The following is a 20,498-nucleotide window of genomic DNA, read 5'->3' as shown; positions in this document are numbered from 1 at the left end:
TTTGTGGTAATGGAAATACACGAGTTACTGAGGAAGATGAGATGCATCTACAATGCATAACTGTGTAGTGTGGGTTCTGGGCAGGAGGAGTGATCAAGCTGTACTTTTTTAAAAATGGTGGGGAGCTGCTGTCACCGTGAACAGTGATCATTACCAAAATGTGCTTTCTGATTGACTTTTCCCTCATATTGGTGAAAATGACGATTTTAGGTTTCAACAAGATGGTGTGACATGTCACACATTCCATGAAACAATTGTTCTACTGAATGAAAAGTTTCCTCAAAAAATTATCTTTCTGCATGACAACCAGGAATGGCCTGCCAGATCATGCAATCTTATGCCTTGTTACATTTTTTGACGGGGATTTGTGAAATCAGCAGCATATGTGAGCAAACCACAAACAGTGCATCAACCGAAACATGAAATTAAAAGGGTTATTAATGACATCCCACCAGATGTTTGTGAATGCGTCATCGAGAACGTCAGTGAATGTGTTGCTTGTTGCTGTGTGGCCTTGGGTGGCTATCTTTATTGCATCAAAATATTCGAGGACTGAGAAATAAAATTAATGAATTAACTATATGCATAGATGAATTAGAGTCTTCAAACCCAGCTGACATAATCTGCCTCTCTGAACATCATGTGACCACTGGTATAGAACTTTTAAGTGGTACAGGGTTTAGGTTAGCATCTCACTTTTGTAGATCAGAAATGGAGAAAGGAGGAGTTGCCACATTCATCAGGAACTGTCATAAATTTAAGAACATAGACATTCATAAATTTTGCCTAGAACAGCATATGGAAGCATGTGCAACAGAATTAGATTTTCACAAAAAATCTTTCATAATATTAAGTGTATATCGAGCACCTGCAGGTAACTTTAATCTGTTTGTAAACCACCTTGAAGCTGTACTGGCCCATTTAATAACCAAAAACAAAGAAATAGTGGTTGCTGGTGATTTCAATGTAGATTTCCTTAAAGACTCTCCGAATAAGAACTTATTTGAGTTAGTAACACTATCATTCAACTTAATTCCCACAGTAAAGTTCCCCACTAGGATAGCCACTTGCTCACAAACAGCCATTGATAATATCTTTATAGAAAAGTCCAATGAACAAAATTATATTACAAAACCAATAGCCAATGGCCTCTCAGACCATGACATGCAGTTCCTTCTGTTAAATGTTAATACTGAACAGGATATAAAATCTGTTAAATCTGAGCTCAAGAGGGTAATCAGTAAGCCAAAAATTGATTATTTTAGGACACTCCTCAGAGACATTCACTGGACTGATGTTTACAGTGCTCATGGCATGAATGAAAAATATAACATTTTTGCTAATAAAGTGCTTACCTTATTTGAACACTGCTTTCCTCCAAAACTTACCAAGGTTAGAGGAAAATCTACAAAGAAGCCATGGATTACTCGAGGAATAAGGGTATCTTGTAAAACAAAAAGAAAACTGTATCTGTCAATCCGAAACATTTCCAATGTTGATGTTATAGCACATTATAAGAAATATTGCAAAATATTAAAGACTGTAATATGGATGTCAAAGCAAATATATTACAAGGAAAAGATAGTCATATCAGATAACAAAATAAAGACAATATGGGATATAGTGAAGGAGGAGACCGGTAGGACCAGACATGAAGAGGAACAAATAGCATTAAGAGTAAATGATACATTGGTGACAGATGTGTATAGCGTTGCAGAACTTTTTAACAAACATTTTATAACTGTTACTGAAAAGATGGGGTTGTCAGGTTCGGTAGATGCTGCTATGGATTACCTTAGACCAGACATTTCAAGTAATTTCCATAATACGAATTTGGCCCTCACTACCCCAACAGAAATAATGTCCATCATAAAATCTTTAAAATCAAAAACATCTAGTGGGTATGATGAAATATCAACAAAGTTAATTAAAGAATGTGATTCTGAGCTAAGTAACATATTAAGCTATCTGTGTAACCAGTCGTTTATCAGTGGAATATTTCCTGAATGGCTGAAATATGCTGAAGTTAAGCCACTGTTTAAGAAGGGAGATAAAGAAATAGCATCAAATTTCCGTCCAATTTCACTGTTACCAGCATTCTCAAAAATTTTCGAAAAAGTAATGTACCGTCATCTTTATAACCATCTTATCTCAAATAACATACTGTCAAAGTCACAGTTTGGATTTCTAAAAGGTTCTGATATTGAGAAGGCTATCTTCACTTACAGTGAAAATGTGCTTAATTCATTAGACAAAAAATTGCAGGCAACTGGTATATTTTGTGATCTATCAAAGGCATTTGACTGTGTAAATCACAATATCCTTTTAAGTAAACTAGAATATTATAGTGTAACAGGAAATGCTGCAAAATGGTTCAAATCTTATATCTCTGGCAGGAAACAAAGGGTGTTATTAGGAAAGAGCTTGATACATGTCTATCAGGCATCATCCAACTGGGAACTAATTACATGTGGGGTCCCACAAGGTTCCATTTTGGGGCCCTTACTTTTTCTTGTGTATATCAATGACCTTTCATCAGTAACATTACCAGATGCCAAGTTTGTTTTGTTTGCCGATGATACAAACATTGCAATAAATAGCAAATCAAGTGTAGTCTTAGAAAGATCAGCCAATAAAATATTTGTGGACATTAATCACTGGTTCCTAGCCAATTCTTTGTCACTAAACTTTGAAAAAACACACTACATGCAGTTCAGAACTTGTAAGGGGTGTCCCAAGAGTATATGTCTAACATATGATGACAAGAAGATAGAAGAAGTGGACAGTGTTAAATTCTTGGGATTACAGCTTGATAATAAATTCAATTGGGAGGAGCACACCACAGAACTGCTGAAGCGTCTTAACAAATCTCTGTTTGCAATGCGAATTTTGTCAGACGTAGGGGATATAAAAATGAAAAAGCTGGCATACTATGCTTACTTTCATTCCATAATGTCATATGGGATTATTTTTTGGGGTAATTCATCAAGCCAAGCTAAAGTTTTCCGGGCACAAAAACGTGCAGTAAGAATTATATGTGGTGTGAACTCAAGAACATCCTGCAGAAGCCTGTTTAGGGAACTAGGGATACTACAGCTTCCCAGTATATTTATTCCTTAATGAAATTTGTCATTAAAAATATATCACTTTTTCAAACCAACAGCTCAATTCATGGAATCAATACTAGAAATAAGAATAATCTTCACAAGAATTTAAAGTCACTTAGTCTTGTACAAAAAGGTGTGCATTATTCAGGAACACACATTTTCAATAACTTGCCAGCAGCCATAAAAAGCTTAACAACCAATGAAATTCAGTTTAAGAGAAGCCTAAAGGATTTATTGGTGGCCAACTCCTTCTACTCCATTGATGAATTTCTTAGTAAAACCAACTGATTTGTATATAAGTACAACATAACTTCTGCACAATTTCAGTGCAGTAATGTGTTCACTGAAAATTTGTGTGTGTGTGTGTGTGTGTGTGTGTGTGTGTGTGTGTGTAAGTATAATCTAACTTCTGCACCATTTCAGTGCAGTAATGTGTTCATTGTAAATAAGTATTACAGTAGTTGTATTACATGTTTATTACCTTATAAATAAATAAAAAACGTTTTTTATTTTAAATTCAGTGCATTAGTATTTGTAAAATGACTCTTAGTGTTCATTAAAAATGACGATCATTCCACTTGGGACCTGTGGAATGGTACATTAGCTTATTTGTTTTAGTTGTAAATATTTGTCATGTATTGTTGTTTTTCTGACATGTTCCACATCCAGGAGGACCTCCTCACTACGGATCAATTGGAATGAAAGTAAATCTAATCTAATCTAATCTAATCTAATCTATGGAGGATATAATTTTTCATTCATAAATGGGAGAAATTACTTGATGCTTAATGTGTTAGTAAAAGAAGAAAAAAAAGTAAATCCAATAAATTTTGTATGTTCTATACCACTTTAATATTCGTTCCTACTTCCTGGATACCGTATAGAATACATAGTGTTATTTCATAGCTGTCTTTCAATTTTTATATGAATGATAACTCTAAAAGAAGAAGCCAAGAGTACCCACATTCATTTTTAATGAAAAGAATGAGAACAATATAAGAAAGTGGTTCCATGTCGCTGTAGTAAGGTTTATAATCTCAGGTACGCTTTATACAAAATGTTGTGTACAATGAAGTGACAAGTTAACTAGATATAAATTAAGTTAGTGTGTTACTAATATGTCAATTATATCTTCGATTCCATACAGAATTGTGCTGGCAAATAATTTAACTGTATTAAGTGTATTACAGAGTCACCACTTGTATAACAGAAAATGATGTCCTTAGGCTTTGGGTCTGTCGTATATATTCCATCAGTGGTGTTTACATTATTTGTTGATGAGTCTGCATATCATCTTGTACAGTAAAATTCCATAAAAATGACATTTTCTCAGAACTCTGGATGTCATCTTGGAAATGAAATTAAGATGGCAATTGATTTATTTCACTGTGTATTGACATACACTTGTATTCTACATATTGTGTGTCAGTGAAAGTTCAGCATATTATAATAAATTAACTACTTGTACTGACACATCATAAAATTACTTGGAATTGTAGGACAACAGATAAAAGAACATGTTCAAAACTTTTTCTTATCTTCTGGTCTGAGCTGAGCTGCTCATGTGTGCATGAGGTGTGCTTGCTTTCCTGTGTGTGTGTGTGTGTGTGTGTGTGTGTGTGTGTGTGTGTGTGTGTGTGCGTGTGTGTTTTTCTGATGAAGGCTGTCACCAAAAGCTAATGTGTAAGTGTCTTTTAGTTGTGCCTGTCTTCAGCTGAATGTGTCATCTTTATGGTTAAGTAGCAGTCCTTACATTGTTGATATTCCATCCAGGAGTTTCTATTCTTTGATTTTAAATTTTTCTTATACTTCATATGATTATTTTTTATTGCTCATGTGATGACAATAGATTATATTTTGTATTTGTAATAAATAAAATATGAATTGATGTGAAAACGAAGACTTGGATAGTCATTTTCTATAAATTCCTATTTAATTATTTTTATATTTTATTCTCTGCTCAATAACAATTTTTTTTATTATTTAATTTGTTACAGAATTGGAAATGTTATGCGAAATTCAAAATGGTGTACCACACATGTATCTCTCTACTGTACCATGGTCAGCAGGCAGAAGAACAGCAGAAAATGGGCGAACGAGTTACTTTTTACCAAGCAGCAGCAGAGAAATTAGAAGAAGCTGTCAGACTTTCAAAAGGAATGGATAATATTGAGGTATGTTATACATATTAAAGTGTCAACAGTATTATGAAAAGGACAGATTGCTACTCACCAGCAACAGAGATGTGGTCATTGTGTGTGTGTGTGAATTTGTGTGTTTCCTACTTCACAAAAGGGTAAAGGTTAAATGTATAGCAATCTTTTTATTGTACTTGTCTGTGACTATGCATCTCCTCTATATGGCGAGTAGTAGTCTATCCTTTTCATAATACTGTTGTTATTTCATCCTGGACATTCCATTGTTAGATATGAAAGTATTATTTACCTAAGTAGCTAAACTTAAGTGCATGGCTTTTTTTTTTTTAAAAAAAAAAAAAAAAAAAAAAAAAAAAAAAAAAAAAAAAAAAAAAAAAACTGACTTTGGTTCAATGAGTGATAAACTATGTAAATATGGAAGACATCTCAAACATCAACATGTAGTGAGAGTATACAGCAGGTGTGATATAATAGAGGTGTGATGTAGTAAGAAACAATAATAATGCTTATGAGCATGATCATTTACAGTAAAACATACACATCTGTTCTGCTTGGAAGCTAAGAACGCGCTAAAGTCTTTGGTCAAGTCACAGGTATTCCACGTAACGTACATCAGTGATGTACAACACAGTGGATGTACCCACGAACAGTTATTTTTTTCAATATGTCTTCATGAAGTGATAAATTGTATGTCTGACCTAGTTATTCTATGCTTGTTGCAAAGTGCCAGCTTCAAGAGTTTGTCTTCCACTTACCACATTTGCAATGTGTCTGATAAATTATTAACCTACAAGAAGAGTAACCTATCATTAAAGCTTAAGGAATGTCCAGTAGACATGTATAAATGTAAATATTCCATATATTGCAAAGGTAGGCAGTAGCCACTTGTTTTCTGAGTCTTGTCTTCACTACTTGTGGGTCTCTCTCACCTTCCGCAACACATCCCTCATCCTCCCCAATGAAGGAAGTCATAGTTTTTGAAGGTAACATAGTGTGTCCCTTTTACTTGTACTTTTATATACTTTTGTTTATTTTTTAAGCCATGTGATCTGATAGTACACAGTGTATTACAAATGTTGGAGGAAATTTGCTAACATTGTTAACATATATTGTGGGTAGATTATGGTATCATAATACATTGCAACATAAATGTTGTAGGAAAATTCTTATTGAATATAAATACTTTAGGATTAAAGTAGACCACCCACCAAACAGCAGACTCATTGAGTTGTTGACAGGTACATACAAAAGAGAGAAAATTTGCTAGCTTTTGGAGTTATCCTTTGATGAGCTAGAGTAAAATAACACAAAAAACACACACACACACACACACACACACACACACACACACACACACACACACACCTGTGCACCTACATGGTGCTGACTAGACTAGTGAATTGCAAAAGATTGACTAAATGATGTTCACTACATAGTCCATGTTTTACACTTAAACATTAAAAGCAAGATTACTTTTCTAGGTGTTCTTTTACAGAGTAAAAACAGTGATACAGCAAGTAGGACTTCACAGCTTTACTGAATTGAGTGTTAACTTCAGTTGACTGCATATATGGGGAAAGCTTTTTGAACAGCTGGAGGCCCATGTAGAATGCTCCCCTTTGACAAAATTCAGTGTTTGAACATAATACATGCAGATTTGAGTTTATTCTGGTGTTGTGTTTGTGTATTCCACTATTTTTCTTAAGTTGGATTTAGTTGGCACTATGGGATTATTTAAAAATTTACAGTCTCAAGAATGTATAGACAGAGCAGTGGTAGAATCTCCAGCTTCATGAAGATGAGTTTGTTAGAGTTTGCTTCCATTACTGATCCTCATACCTCTCTTCTGGATTCTGAAAGTGCTCAGGGCAGTCGTAGAATTTCTCCAGAATATCACCTCATATTTTAGGTGGACCTGTATGTACATGTAGTTTGTACTTGTTACTGTTTTCTGACTATCACATTATTTCAGCACATTCATTGCATAGCAGCCAGTATTTATTCTGGTATTTACTTTTTCAGTATGTTTATTCCCTTCCAGGTTATCTTGTACCCACAGACTAGGAATTTTTGAATACTCCATTAATAACAGTTGGTTGGTTTTTTTCTGTCACAAGTGGTTGAAAGGGGTTTGCTTGCATTTTTTTAAGAGTAGAAGTTCACAGAAACTGTCTTTTTAGTTTTGTTGATTGTGTGTTCATCTACATTCAGGTTCAGGTCATTAATATACAGCAGGAATAGTAGAGATCTCAATACTGTGGCACTCCCTGTTTAACAGTTTTAGTACTAGGTGGGATTTCAGTTATTGAACTGGGATGTTTGTTAGTGTATTTTGTGCTGACTTTCTGTGTGTGATTGCTTAAAAATGAGTTAGTCCATTTGTTTGTGTGCTCTCTGATACCGTACTGTTCAATTTTTTCCAGCAATATTTTGTGTCCACTGTGTCAAAAATCTTTATTGGGTTGTATTGAATGTAACAGATCTAGTATGATATTAATGCAGTCATATACTGCCATTTCTGTAAATTTATTGTTTTTATACCCATGTTGGGATAACCCAGTAAACTTTTTTTATCTATGAAGCCAGTCAGTTTATTATGTACAATTCTTCCAAATACCTTAGAAAAAAAAGGATGAATTTATGATAGGTCATAGTTGTTCATGTCCTTATCATCGCTTTTTTTGAAAACAGGGATTGCTTTAGATAGTTTCAGTGCTTCTGGGAAAGTACCTGCCAGGAAAGACCAGTAACAGAGATGAGTTAGTGGTTCAGCAATATTACACGCATAACCTTTGATGATAGTTGCTTGAATACCATCAATTCCAGCTTAATAAGAATTTTTCAACTCTTTGATGGCTTTTGCAACATCCTGTAGTAATGAATATTGACTCTGTATGTGTGTGATTTTTCTGGTTTGCTTATTCATGTTTTGTGTTTGGATTATTGTTCACCAATTTTTTGGCAATGCTCAAAAAGAATTTGTTGATTATGTTCTTCACAGCTTCAGAGTTAGATATCAATTCATTGTTGTGTTTAATTTCTATATTTGTGCATATAATTTTTTTGCCCCTCTTTCCCTTTTCATAATATTCCACTTTGCTTTTACTTTTTTGTTTGGATTGTCTGTCAGCAGTATTATACATTTTGGTGTCCAAAGGTAATTACTGGTTATCAGTTCTTCTCATAATTTGTTGGTTTTCTGTTTTTTTCTTTTCTTAGTGTTTTAAGTATTTACGTTGTCATGGGACAGGTGCTGAATAACTGCTATATCTTAAATAAACTATTCTTTCTTACACAGGCAATAAATGAAGCCTTAACGTTCACATATGGCGTTGTGGAAGGAAAGAAAAGGGCAGCGAAAAATGAAAATGAGATTATGTATCGTGAAGAGGTCCCACCCTTGGACATTCTCTCAGAGCTTAAAGGTGCACCTCTTGTAAAAGGCATTATGTTTAATGTTAGTGATCCAGAAGTAGCAGGATCTGACATATTTGCTCGTTTAGTGCCCATAAAAGCACATGAAGTATCTTCATTATCCAGGTAATATGATGGCATAAAAGTGTGCATTGTGCTTGAAATGGACATAGAGCTCCATAGTTAGTGTTGCTTATATGTCTGTTAAAAATGCCTTCCATTAATAGCCACTTGGCAATTGAAATACAGTTTTCAGGTGTTGTATTTATTAGCAAATGTACAACTGCACCTGCTTGGGAACAAAGAACTATAAGCTTTCTGAAATCTGTACCCACTGATACCAGCATTTATTTTCCTTTGGTTTTTAGTCACACAAGTAAAGTTAATGTTATAATCCAGTTAAATAAATTAAGAAAGTGGGCTTTTAACTTAATCATGGCAGTTTTCAAAATGACAGTTATCATATTTCACAATCCATAAGGCTTATCAAATTAATACATTGAAATGAATATGTAGATGACCCAAATTAATGTTGACTCCATCTTTAGTTCATGATGTGAATGGTGGAGCTGCTTGCAAAATATTAATTTATATTCTAGATAGTGTATATAATATGTGTCTCTACAGTAGTTTCTTTTATGCCACCAAGTACTGTATATGTTTCTGACAATACTGATTGTATCAATATCATAAACACACTTCAAATTATGTCCATACTTTCATATGTTACCTCATTTCTCTATTTCTACCATTGCAATACTTCTACCTGGATCAGAATAGTGGAGTGATTGACAGCTAGTTTACAAGACAGCTATCATAGCAATAGCCAATCAGAGAATGTGCTTGGACTTGCCTTCTATTGTGATCACTACTGTCATATCACACTGCTACCTCAGGAATCAGTTGCTGTACTCAGCTGCAGACATTTTCAGCTGGTATCATAACACTCAGGATTTGTTTTCATTGCTTGCACTGCTTCGCCATGTGCCATGTTTATTTTACACGGTAATGTGTTGTAAACTAATTTGCAGAAGTGAGCAGAAAATTCATAAGGCTATTATCAATCTGCTAAGCGAACCCAATAATGCACATTTATGGGCAGCATGTGAATATAACAGAACCAGAAACTCTCAGTTGTTGTTGCATCAACCATATTCTGTACACTGAGAAACCTGAACTAATTATATTGCTCCCTCCCATCCTTGAGTGTTGGTCACTTTGTTACTCTGATTGAGGTATACATGATAAGCATGCCAATAGTAGTGACTGGATCCTTGACCGACCATTTATCTTGCCTCTGGGTAAATGAACTTCTGACTGTACTTTAGTGTAACTTCTGCAGCTGCTCACTCATCTTTTTGAGGATCCAAACTGTATGAACTATACTCTTACTGTCTAAATCAGTTATGTAAGCTACCTCTTGTACAGATTAAGATATGTCTTCCAAGGATTGTATCAGAGGATCATAGTCTGACACTTACTTTCCCATACTCATCCCATATTGTATTTCTTTGAGCACTTGCTTTAGAAACTTGATTATTATAGTTTGATTCTAGTGATGTACCATCTGTGTTCAAAACAAATTTAAATGTTCCTGGATATAAATCATAATTGAATTTGCAGTCCACTGCCAGTCGTGGTACCGTGCATAGATTTTTTTGTTATTCTTCCTGTATTTTGCAACAGTTTTGTCACACTTTCAAATCATCCTGACCTACAAAAAGTCTAATATCTGCCAACATTTTCTTACAAGATACTTGTAGAAGATGTAACCATTGCCTACTGTATAATGTAGAAACTGAAGATTCAAATTATCTTCGTGTGATTTTTTGTGTCCTTTGTATGTTACCACAGAGAAAAGTGGGGTTTGACATCTTGAGATGGTGTCTTTTGTTAGACAAGTTTCTTTTAGGGCAGTCACTGTTACTTCTTTTCTGAGGACATTTGTGGGAACTGTTCCTTTTGTATTGATGAAGCCCTCTATATTTAAATTACTTATCTTCAGAATAAAATTATGGAAGGAGGTAAAGGCGACTGCGATACTTAAACTAGGGGGAACAGCAGATGATCTGAAGAACTTTAGACCTCTCTCTACTATGTACAACTTAAAAACTGTTTGAGAGGGTATTACCCTTTTAATGTTACATTTCGAAAATGTGCTGCTGTGAAAAAACTGCTTTCAGGAAAAATAGAATCTGCTGTTAGCAATAATTGTTGCTGACCACATATCCACATATATAGAAAGAGGCTTGCAAGATGCAGTGAAGACAGGAATAGTGCTACTGTATCTACAATCAGTGCATGACACAGTCTGGATCCAAGGGCTTATAAGTAAACTTGCAAAAGTCATCAGATGCAAGCAAACACTGAAAAACCATGAAATATATGCTTTTGCAGAGAACTTTCAGAGTGTCTTGAGAGATAAGATAAGCAGTGTCAGAACATTTTACAATGGCCTACCTCAAGGCTCAGTGCTTGTCCCCTTACTTATCAACTTTTATATATTGAATTTACCCAAGACACAGTCACATAAATTTGCCTATGCCAGTGATAGCTATTGCCACACAGTCAGTCATTTGAATAGCTAGAAGCTACTCTGAATAGTTATCTACATACTTTTCGTAAGTGTTATACCAGATGGCTCTTGAAACCAAATTCGTTTAAATCTGCAAGTATTGTTGTGCATCTCAATAACAAAGAAGCTAACAGGAATCTGAGCCTTAAACTCAACAGAGCCAATTAAACATGAGAAAATCTCAAATACTTAGGGGTTAAACTTGATTGTACACTTTCATGCAGGCACCACCTAGAATAAGTGAATCACAAACTGTAATCCAGAAATTCTATACCCGCCAAACTAGCAGGCAGCTCATGAGGAAGTAACACAAACACATTGCACACATCAGCATTGGTACTGGTACATAGTACTGCTGAATACTGAGCCCCAGTATTAACAATAAGCAACTACATAAAAAAGTTGATGAAGAGCTGAAGAATCATTGAAGATCATAACAGGATGACTGAAACTGATGCCCCACAACCTGGCTATCACTGCTAGCCAGTATTCAACCACAAAACATAAGATGTAAAGCTGCCACAAAAAAGGCGGAAGAAGATATTAGACCAGTGCATTCTCCCAATTCTTCATCATTTACATGCAGAGAATTGACTGAAGTCAAGGACACCTCTCTGGGAAACAATCCAGAGATTAGAAGTTTTTGATTAAGAAAGGGATTGACAGGAGCAAAGGCAAAGTAAACCCCACAAAACGGATCCCTTATTAGTGATGTGACCAAACAAGTTCCTGGTTTTGACCTTTTAAGAAGACTCTGGACAAGATTAAGCAGAAGGAATGGAACAGGTAACTGTAAAAGCTTAATGACAAAATCTGTGAATGCAGTGAACTTTGAACTATGGAGCATACTTTGAATTGTGTAATTTATGCTTTCAAAGGAAGAGGATGTAGTGACATCCCCAGCATCTAGCAGTAGCTGAGTTGTCTTCAGTGTGCTATTTGACTTCAGTGTATATTTTATATCATTCTCTCTCTCTCTCTCTCTCTCTCTCTCTCTCTTTCTCTGTAGATTTGTGATGTTTTATGTTTTCAGTTCAGATGTGTTATCTGTTTGTATAGCATGTTGTTTATTATTTCAATGTCAGTAATTCTGTGATGCTATCAGCATGAAAGATACTTACTTAATATCATAATCTATCCGATTAAAATAGTAGTAGTAGCTTTATTCATCCGTAGATCTCTTTTTACAAGGATATAGGACATGTCAAAGTATTTACAAATTTAGATAAATTTAAAATAAGTTAATTCATATACACATATATTTACAGAGTTCTAGTTAGAGAAAATCATTAGATTTACTCCTGGTATACAATATATAATTCATATACACACATATATATATACAGAGTTCTAGTTAGAAACAATCATTAGATTTACTCCTGGTATACAACACTTTTTTTGCAAATAACTTATTAAATTATATAATGCCACATCGTTCACTCATATCTGACTATCAGTCACTGCACACACTATATGCACATTGTTTCATAACACTTCACACACACACACACACACACACACACACACACACACACACACACACATGCAGACATGGACACTGGTGATGTCTGGGCCAATTTCTGTATTGCAACTTCCCATTTGTTATCCTGAATAACTGAGTCAGCATCCCTCCATAATGAGTAAGATGTTGAGCTCAGAAAGAGGAAGAGGTGTTAGTATTGTGCTATGCATAGCTTGGGGGTAAGTATTTCTAGAAAGGAAAAAAAGAAGGAAAAAAACATAAAGTGAACATGTTTTGTGGAATGTTGAATATTTTATAATTATAATAATAATTATTATTATTTATTTGTATAACATTTTTTATCAAACCTCTACTCTGTTTCAGCTAAGTAATCCTTCAATGTTTAAAATATATTGCATAACAGGTACTTTTTAGCTGCCTTCTTAAATAAGTGTATTTTGGCAATTTCTTTAATCTCTTTTGGTAATTTATTGTACAGTTTAATTCTTTGGTAGGAAATGCTGTTTTGAGTTTTATGTTTATTTTGTCTTGGTAAAAGTAAGTTGAGTCTATCTCTTGTTGCATGGTCATGGACAGAGCTGTTTGTGCAGTAATTACCAATGTTATTTTTTATGTGTGCAACTGACTGGTAAATGTATTCACCATGAGCAACACTACTGGGAAAGTCATTGATGTATATCAGGAACAGTATTGGTCCTAATAGGATACCTTGCGGAACCCCGATATTAATGTATTTTGGTTCTGATAAGTGTTTTACTAAATGTTTAGATCTATTTGAAGTATATGTTATCTCTACTCTTTGTACCCTATCTGTTAGGTATGATCAAAACCAGTCGTTAGCTACCCCTCTTATTCCTGTTGTTGTTGTTGTGGTCTTCAGTCCTGAAACTGGTTTGATGCAACTCTCCATGCTACTCTATCCTGTGCAAGCTTCTTCATCTCCCAGTACCTACTGCAGCCTACATCCTTCTGAATCTGCTTAGTGTATTCATCTCTTGGTCTCCCTCTACGATTTTTACCCTCCACACTGCCCTGCAGTACTAAATTTGTGATCCCTTGATGCCTCAGAACATGTCCTACCAACCGATCCCTTCTTCTAGTCAAGTTGTGCCTCAAACTCCTCTTCTCCCCAATTCTATTCAATACCTCCTCACTAGTTATGTGATCTACCCATCTAATCTTCAGCATTCTTCTGTAGCACCACATTTTGAAAACTTCTATTCTCTTCTTGTCTAAACTATTTATCGTCCATGTTTCACTTCCATACATGGCTACACTCCATAAATTACTTTCAGAAAAGACTTCCTGACACTTAAATTAATACTCGATGTTAATAAATTTCTCTTCTTCAGAAACGCTTTCCTTGCCATTGCCAGTCTACATTTTATATCCTCTCTACTTCGGCTATCATCAGTTATTTTGCTCCCCAAGTAGCAAAACTCCTTTACTACTTGAAGTGTCTCATTTCCTAATCTAATTCCCTCAGCATCACCCGACTTAATTCGACTACATTCCATTATCCTCATTTTGCTTTTGTTGATGTTCATCTTATACCCTCCTTTCAAGACACTGTCCATTCCATTCAACTGCTCTTTCAAGTCCTTTGCTGTCTCTGACAGAATTACAATGTCATCGGCGAACCTCAAAATTTCTATTTCTTCTCCATGGATTTTAATACCTACTCCGAACTTTTCTTTTGTTTCCTTTACTGCTTGCTCAATCTACAGATTGAATAGCATCTGGGAGAGGCTACAACCCTGTCTCACTCCCTTCCCAACCACTGCTTCTCTTTCATGTCCCTTGACTCTCAAAACTGCCATCTGGTTTCTGTACAAATTGTAAATAGCCTTTCACTTCCTTTATTTTATCCCTGCCACCTTCAGAATTTGAAAGAGAATATTCCAGTCAACATTGTCAAAAGCTTTCTCTAAGTCTACAAATGCTAGAAACATAGGTTTGCTGTTCCTAAATCTAAGATAAGTCATAGGGTCATTATTGCCTCACGTGTTCCAACATTTCTACGGAATCCAAACTGATCTTCCCCGAGGTCGGCTTCTACCAGTTTTTCCATTCGTCTGTAAAGAATTCGCGTTAGTATTTTGCAACTGTGACTTATTAAACTGATAGTTCGGTAATTTTCACATCTGTCAACACCTGCTTTCTTTGGGATTGGAATTATTATATTCTTCTTGAAGTCTGAGGGAATTTCACCTGTCTCATACATCTTGCTCACCAGATGGTAGAGTTTTGTCTGGACTGGCTCTCCCAAGGCTATCAGTAGTTCTAATGGAATGTTGTCTACTCCCGGGGCCTTGTTTTGACTTAGGTCTTTCAGAGCTCTGTCAACTCTTAATGCAGTATCATATCTCCTATTTCATCTTCATCTACATTCTCTTCCATTTCCATAATATTGTCCTCAAGAACATCGCCCTTGTATAGACCCTCTATATACTACTTCCACCTTTCTGCTTTCCCTTCTTTGCTTAGAATTGGGTTTCCATCTGAGCTCTTGATATTCATGCAAGTGGTTCTCTTTTTGCCAAAGGTCTCTTTAATTTTCCTGTAGGCAGTATCTATCTAACCCCTAGTGATATGCCCCTCTACATCCTCACATTTGTTCTCTAGCCATCCCTGCTTAACCATTTTGCACTTCCTGTCGATCTCATTTTTGAGATGTTTTTATTCCTTTTTGCCTGCTTCATTTACTGCATTTTTGTATTTTCTCCTTTCATCAATTAATTTCGGTATATCTTCTGTTACCCGTGGATTTCTACTAGTCTTCGTCTTTTTACCTACTTGATCCTCTGCTGCCTTCACTATTTCATCCCTCAGAGCTACCCATTCTTCTTCTACTGTATTTCTTTCCCCCATTCCTGTCAATCATTCCCTTATGCTCTCCCTGAAACTCTGTACAACCTCTGGTTTAGTCAGTTTATCCAGGACCCATCTCCTTAAATTCCCACCCTTTTGCAGTTTCTTCAGTTTTAATCTACAGTTCATAACCAATAGATTGTGGTCAGAGTCCACATCTGCCCCTGGAAATGTCTTACAATTTAAAACCTGCTTCCTAAATCTCTGTCTTACCATTATATAATCTATCTGAAACCTTCTAGTATCTCCAGGGTTCTTCCATGTATGCAACCTTCTTTCATGATTCTTGAACCAATGCTTCTAATTTATTTAATAGAATCTTGTGGTCAACCGTATCAAATGCCTTAGGGAGATCCAAAAATATGCCTGTGACACACTAATCTTTATCAAGAGCATCAAGTATAACTTTTGTGAATTCTACTACGGCTGACTCCATATTTTTGCCACTTCGGAAAACAAACTGTGATTCACTTAAATGATTGTATTTATTCAGGTAACTCATTAATCGGTCTTTCATAATTGCTTCTATTTTTTTTTTGAGAATGCTGACAGCAGGGAAATGGGCCGGTAATTTTCTATGTCTTCTGCATTACCTTTCTTAAGCAGAGGTACAACTCTTGCCTGTTTTAACTGCTCTGGAAATGTCCCTGATGTGAAGGATTTATTTATTATATTTGTTAAGGGGCCTTGTATAATCCCTATGCATTATTTCAGTACACACATTGGTACTTCATCTGAGCCTACTGACTTTTTATTTTTTAGTTTTTGAGTTGTTTTACTGACTTCATTATCTGTGGTTGGAAGTAACATCATTTTATTTAGTGCAGCATTATTTGCTGTAACTTCTCTGCTATACTTGAAAAATACTCATTTACATAGTTTGCTAACTGCTGTGTATCATTTATTACTTTATCCCCCTCTGTTAGCAGTATGTTATTCTGCATTTGTTTGCCTCTCCTTGCTACCTTTTTTATAACATCCCAGACTGCTTTGCTTTTATTCTCTGCATTACATATTATTTTGTCATTAAATGACTTTTTTGCAGCAATCAGCCCCCTCCTATAGATCTTTTTGTGTCTATAATAGAAATTTAAGAATTCTGGATCACTGCGAATCTTTTTCATGGAACTGAGGGTTATGTTTACATCTCCTCCTGTGTTGTTGTACAACTTTTTTGTAATAATTTGTACTCATTCTACCATAGTTGCATCTTCAGTTTCCAGAAAGACAAAGTAAACATTATCATCAAAAACTGTCTTTCTCAGAAATGTTATTTCATAAGTGTAATGATAGATTTTATCAATTTTATCAAAAGAAAACCTGAATGTTCTTTTCATAGGAAATTTCACTGTCGTTAAATCATATTTATTGAATTCTTGCCCATCTTTATCCTCTCCCTTGTTCATTCCTTCATTTTCATTTGACTTTTGCTGTTGTATATTACTGTTCAGTGCTATAGAGACAGAATCAGAATCATAGGATGGTTTCTCATGCTTTCAGCACTGCCATTATCACTTTCATTTAAGTCCCTGGCAATGATACCTTTTCTTGGAGTTAATGCTACGTGCTTTGCTCAGCTTGGCATTCTTTCTGTATATGTTAGAGTGAATCTGTTTCAAACCTATTTTGATGGCTGGTGTCCAAAAAACCTCTGGTGTGCCGGTGTCATGTGTATATGTGTTTTCTGGAATCTGTAAAATGACTAACTTAAGACAGAAGGGAAAAATTTCCTGCTTTTCTGAAACAAGGTAGAACATTAAATTTAGAAGTGAATGGTATCTTTTTGAAGGCCCCTTTCAACAACCTAGGAAATTCCAATGTTTCTGTCACCCCTCTATTTGTCCTTTTCCAGTCATCTAGCACATTTCTCCAGGCAAGTTTTAGAGGTCAGGTGGCCAACGTAAATGAATAGAGCTAGGTGGTAGAAGCACAGACTAAATATCATGTTCTTGGCACTGTGTTATAATGTTAAGTGACAGATGGTTTGAGAAAAAGTCACCTATAATCACTTTCAGTTCGAAATGCCAGTTATAAGGCTAGGCAATTAATCATGATTCAAACATTGTCAGGTGAAATCAACCACTTACATTCCTATTGTAACCTGCTCAAGTTAAACCTCCTTCAGTCCAAATATAGAAAAGATGATTTTCCCACTGCTACCATTACAGTGACACTTGAACTATGAACAGTTCTTTCAGGATGCCTTGTATCTGGCTTCACTACTACTTTCACTTGTCCAGGATCGTCAACAAGTTGGTCTCATCATGGCTTATAGTTCTGGAGTGAGGAACACTATTCAAGGACACTACAAGGTTCTTAAAATAATCTTATACTGTTTCTCAGGTAACTGTTGCCCTTGCCCTCTTTACGTTTTTACTTATTCTAATGGTTAGTTCCTTATTTCTTTTCAGAAATCCATTTTACCTACTCACAACTAGGTGGATTGTCACACAGTATTTTTTAGATCTGCATTGTTCGATTAAGAGATGCCTTTATGATGTCCCTAACATCATTATTCATTAAAGGAAACCTCTATTTTGCACAACACAATATTCGTGCAATTGTTTTTTTTTCTTTACTATTCGGTCATGCTGGTTGGCCACCTATTTTATATTTATCCAAAAGAATAGACACTATTGATTCTGCTGCCACTACAAATCAAGACACAAAGACAATGACAGCCAATGATCCCTTCAATGCAGATGCACACCAAGCTTGAACTCTTACAGGAATTGGCGAGGTAATGAGCAGGGGCACTACAACAGCAGTGTGTATAAGTTGAGAATTTGGGTCTGACAGGAGACGTGCTAAGGTAGTCAATGTACTTAAGATTTAAATCCCAGTCTGGCACAGATTTTGAACTTTCACCATTGACATAAATCAGTGCCCACTGGCAGCTAATGTCTTCAATTCCTTTGTATCTTTATCTTATATTTATATCTGTTCTTAAGTTTGTATGTCATCTAATGTTGTATAAGGAAGTGTGTATCGTGCTGAAGCTTTACAAATGCTTGATGTTCCTGACAACCTTCCCAGCATTTAGAAGAAATTCAGAGTTGTAGTTAGATTTATGGGTTGGTCCTAGAACGTTCTTGTATGCTTGCATGATGTGATTCACGCTTCAGAATTGCAATTTTACTTTTAGGCATGTATGGCAACTATCTGGTAGTCACAATGAACAAAAAAAGAAACAGTAGCACTTGAGATATTCATATAAAAGTAAAAATATTACAACTTATTAATTACACACCAGAAGTACAAGATGTCAGCCGGTGTTTTCTAACTGATGTATTTACTTCAAAGAGTGCAGCACATGAATTACATTTATGGACAGTGCTATTTGTTGGTACCACACACTTCAACATTCTATTGTTAGAGGCAAAGGAGTAAAAAATTCATGACAATGGTCAGCTGCAGCATTCTTGTTAAGATGCCGTGCTCAGGTATCAAAATGTTGAAAAATAGGTAAATGATCAAATTCACCTTATTTCACAGTACTTATCTTCATGAGCATAAATTCCAATACTGCTGATATACACATTAAATTAATGAAATGTGGAATAATAAGAGTGAAAGACAGTGTGATTCAATATATAAAACTTGCAGAATACAAATAAAAAGGCCTTTGATCGCAATTTTTGTCATTAATTTTATGACAAGGTTCAATCTATTCAATCATCATGAAACATGTCTATCACTTTAATAAGTTTATAAACCATTAAAAAATTTGCATGTAAACCATAAAAATTCATTAGCCAAGGCAGGCAGCATCAATAGGTGTAAAAACACAACAAAACTAAAATAACCAAACAGCATACTGCTGATAGTCATTACAATAAGGACCAGTTGTGTTGTTTATCACAGTTTTATTATATTTTTACATCTGTAGATGGCACCTATTTTGGCTACAAGTTCTTTTATTGTTTGTATTCTAGTTTAGAGTGACTGACATATCTGACAATGATCTAATACACTGATGGAAAAGTAAATCACAGGAAAAAAGAAAAGAATTAATGTAGAGCAATGAAATTTTGGGACTACATTTGTCTAGATAACTTATTGAAGTGATTAACATTACAAGATCACCGGGTAATGTAAGCACAAGGTAAACCATTGCAAATGTGGAATGCTGGTAAAACCACCAGAATGTTGAACACAAGCATGCAAATGTGCTTGCATTGTGTTGTACAAGTGCTGGGATGCTAGTTTGTGGACTGGAGTTCCATGCTTTTTGCATTTGTTTTACCAGTACAGGGACAGTTAATGCTGTTTGTGGACAACAGTGCAGTTGTAATCTGTTGATATCCTATATATGCTGAATTGGAGACAGATCGGGTGATCGAGAAGTCCAGGGCAACATGTCTATACACTGTAGAGCACGTTGGGTTACAACAGCAGTAGTTGGATGAGTGTTATCACTGGCTTTGAGGCAGAAACAGCTTTCATCAGAAAACACAACAAACCTACACCCTGCCATCCAATGAGCTCTCGCTTGACACCACTCAAGTCACAGATGGTGGTGGTTTGGGGTCAGTGAAATGCTTGCTACAGGGTTTCAGGCTTGGAACTGTCCTTGAAGTAACCAGTTTGTTACAATTTACTGTGTCATTGTGGTGTCAGCTGCTGTTATAAAATTGCTGCTCCAGATGCAATATGATGCACTAGAGCCATATGCTGAATGCAGTGGTCTTCCTTCTCAGTAGTACAATGTGGGCGTCTAGAGTCTGGTCTTCTTGCGACTGTTCATTCTCATGATGACTGCTGCCAAGTCTAAATTCCTGCCAAGTCTTTCTACGGTATTGCAGAAGAAACATCCAGCTTCTCGGCCATATTACATAACCTTGTTAAAACACAGTGAGGTGTTGATAATAGTATTGTTGTGTTGAAGGCAT

The 20,498-nt window shown here is 35.5% G+C and overlaps 1 protein-coding gene across 1 annotated transcript in view; it reads left to right on the top strand.

Annotated features, from left to right (window-relative positions):
• The window catches only part of LOC124795278 (tyrosine-protein phosphatase non-receptor type 23-like), a 165,865-nt gene that overhangs the window by 135,034 nt on the left and 10,333 nt on the right, over positions 1 to 20,498 (top strand). Inside the window, exons 6-7 of the mRNA XM_047259223.1 lie at positions 5,105 to 5,281; positions 8,562 to 8,803. Coding sequence (XP_047115179.1) covers positions 5,105 to 5,281; positions 8,562 to 8,803 — 419 coding nt within the window. The remainder of the gene's footprint in view (positions 1 to 5,104; positions 5,282 to 8,561; positions 8,804 to 20,498) is intronic.

The sequence above is a fragment of the Schistocerca piceifrons genome, chromosome 4, assembly GCF_021461385.2.
Source record: "Schistocerca piceifrons isolate TAMUIC-IGC-003096 chromosome 4, iqSchPice1.1, whole genome shotgun sequence".
NCBI lineage: Eukaryota > Metazoa > Arthropoda > Insecta > Orthoptera > Acrididae > Schistocerca > Schistocerca piceifrons.
Note: the sequence above shows the minus strand (reverse complement) of the source record. Positions and strands in the feature narration are given on the sequence as shown.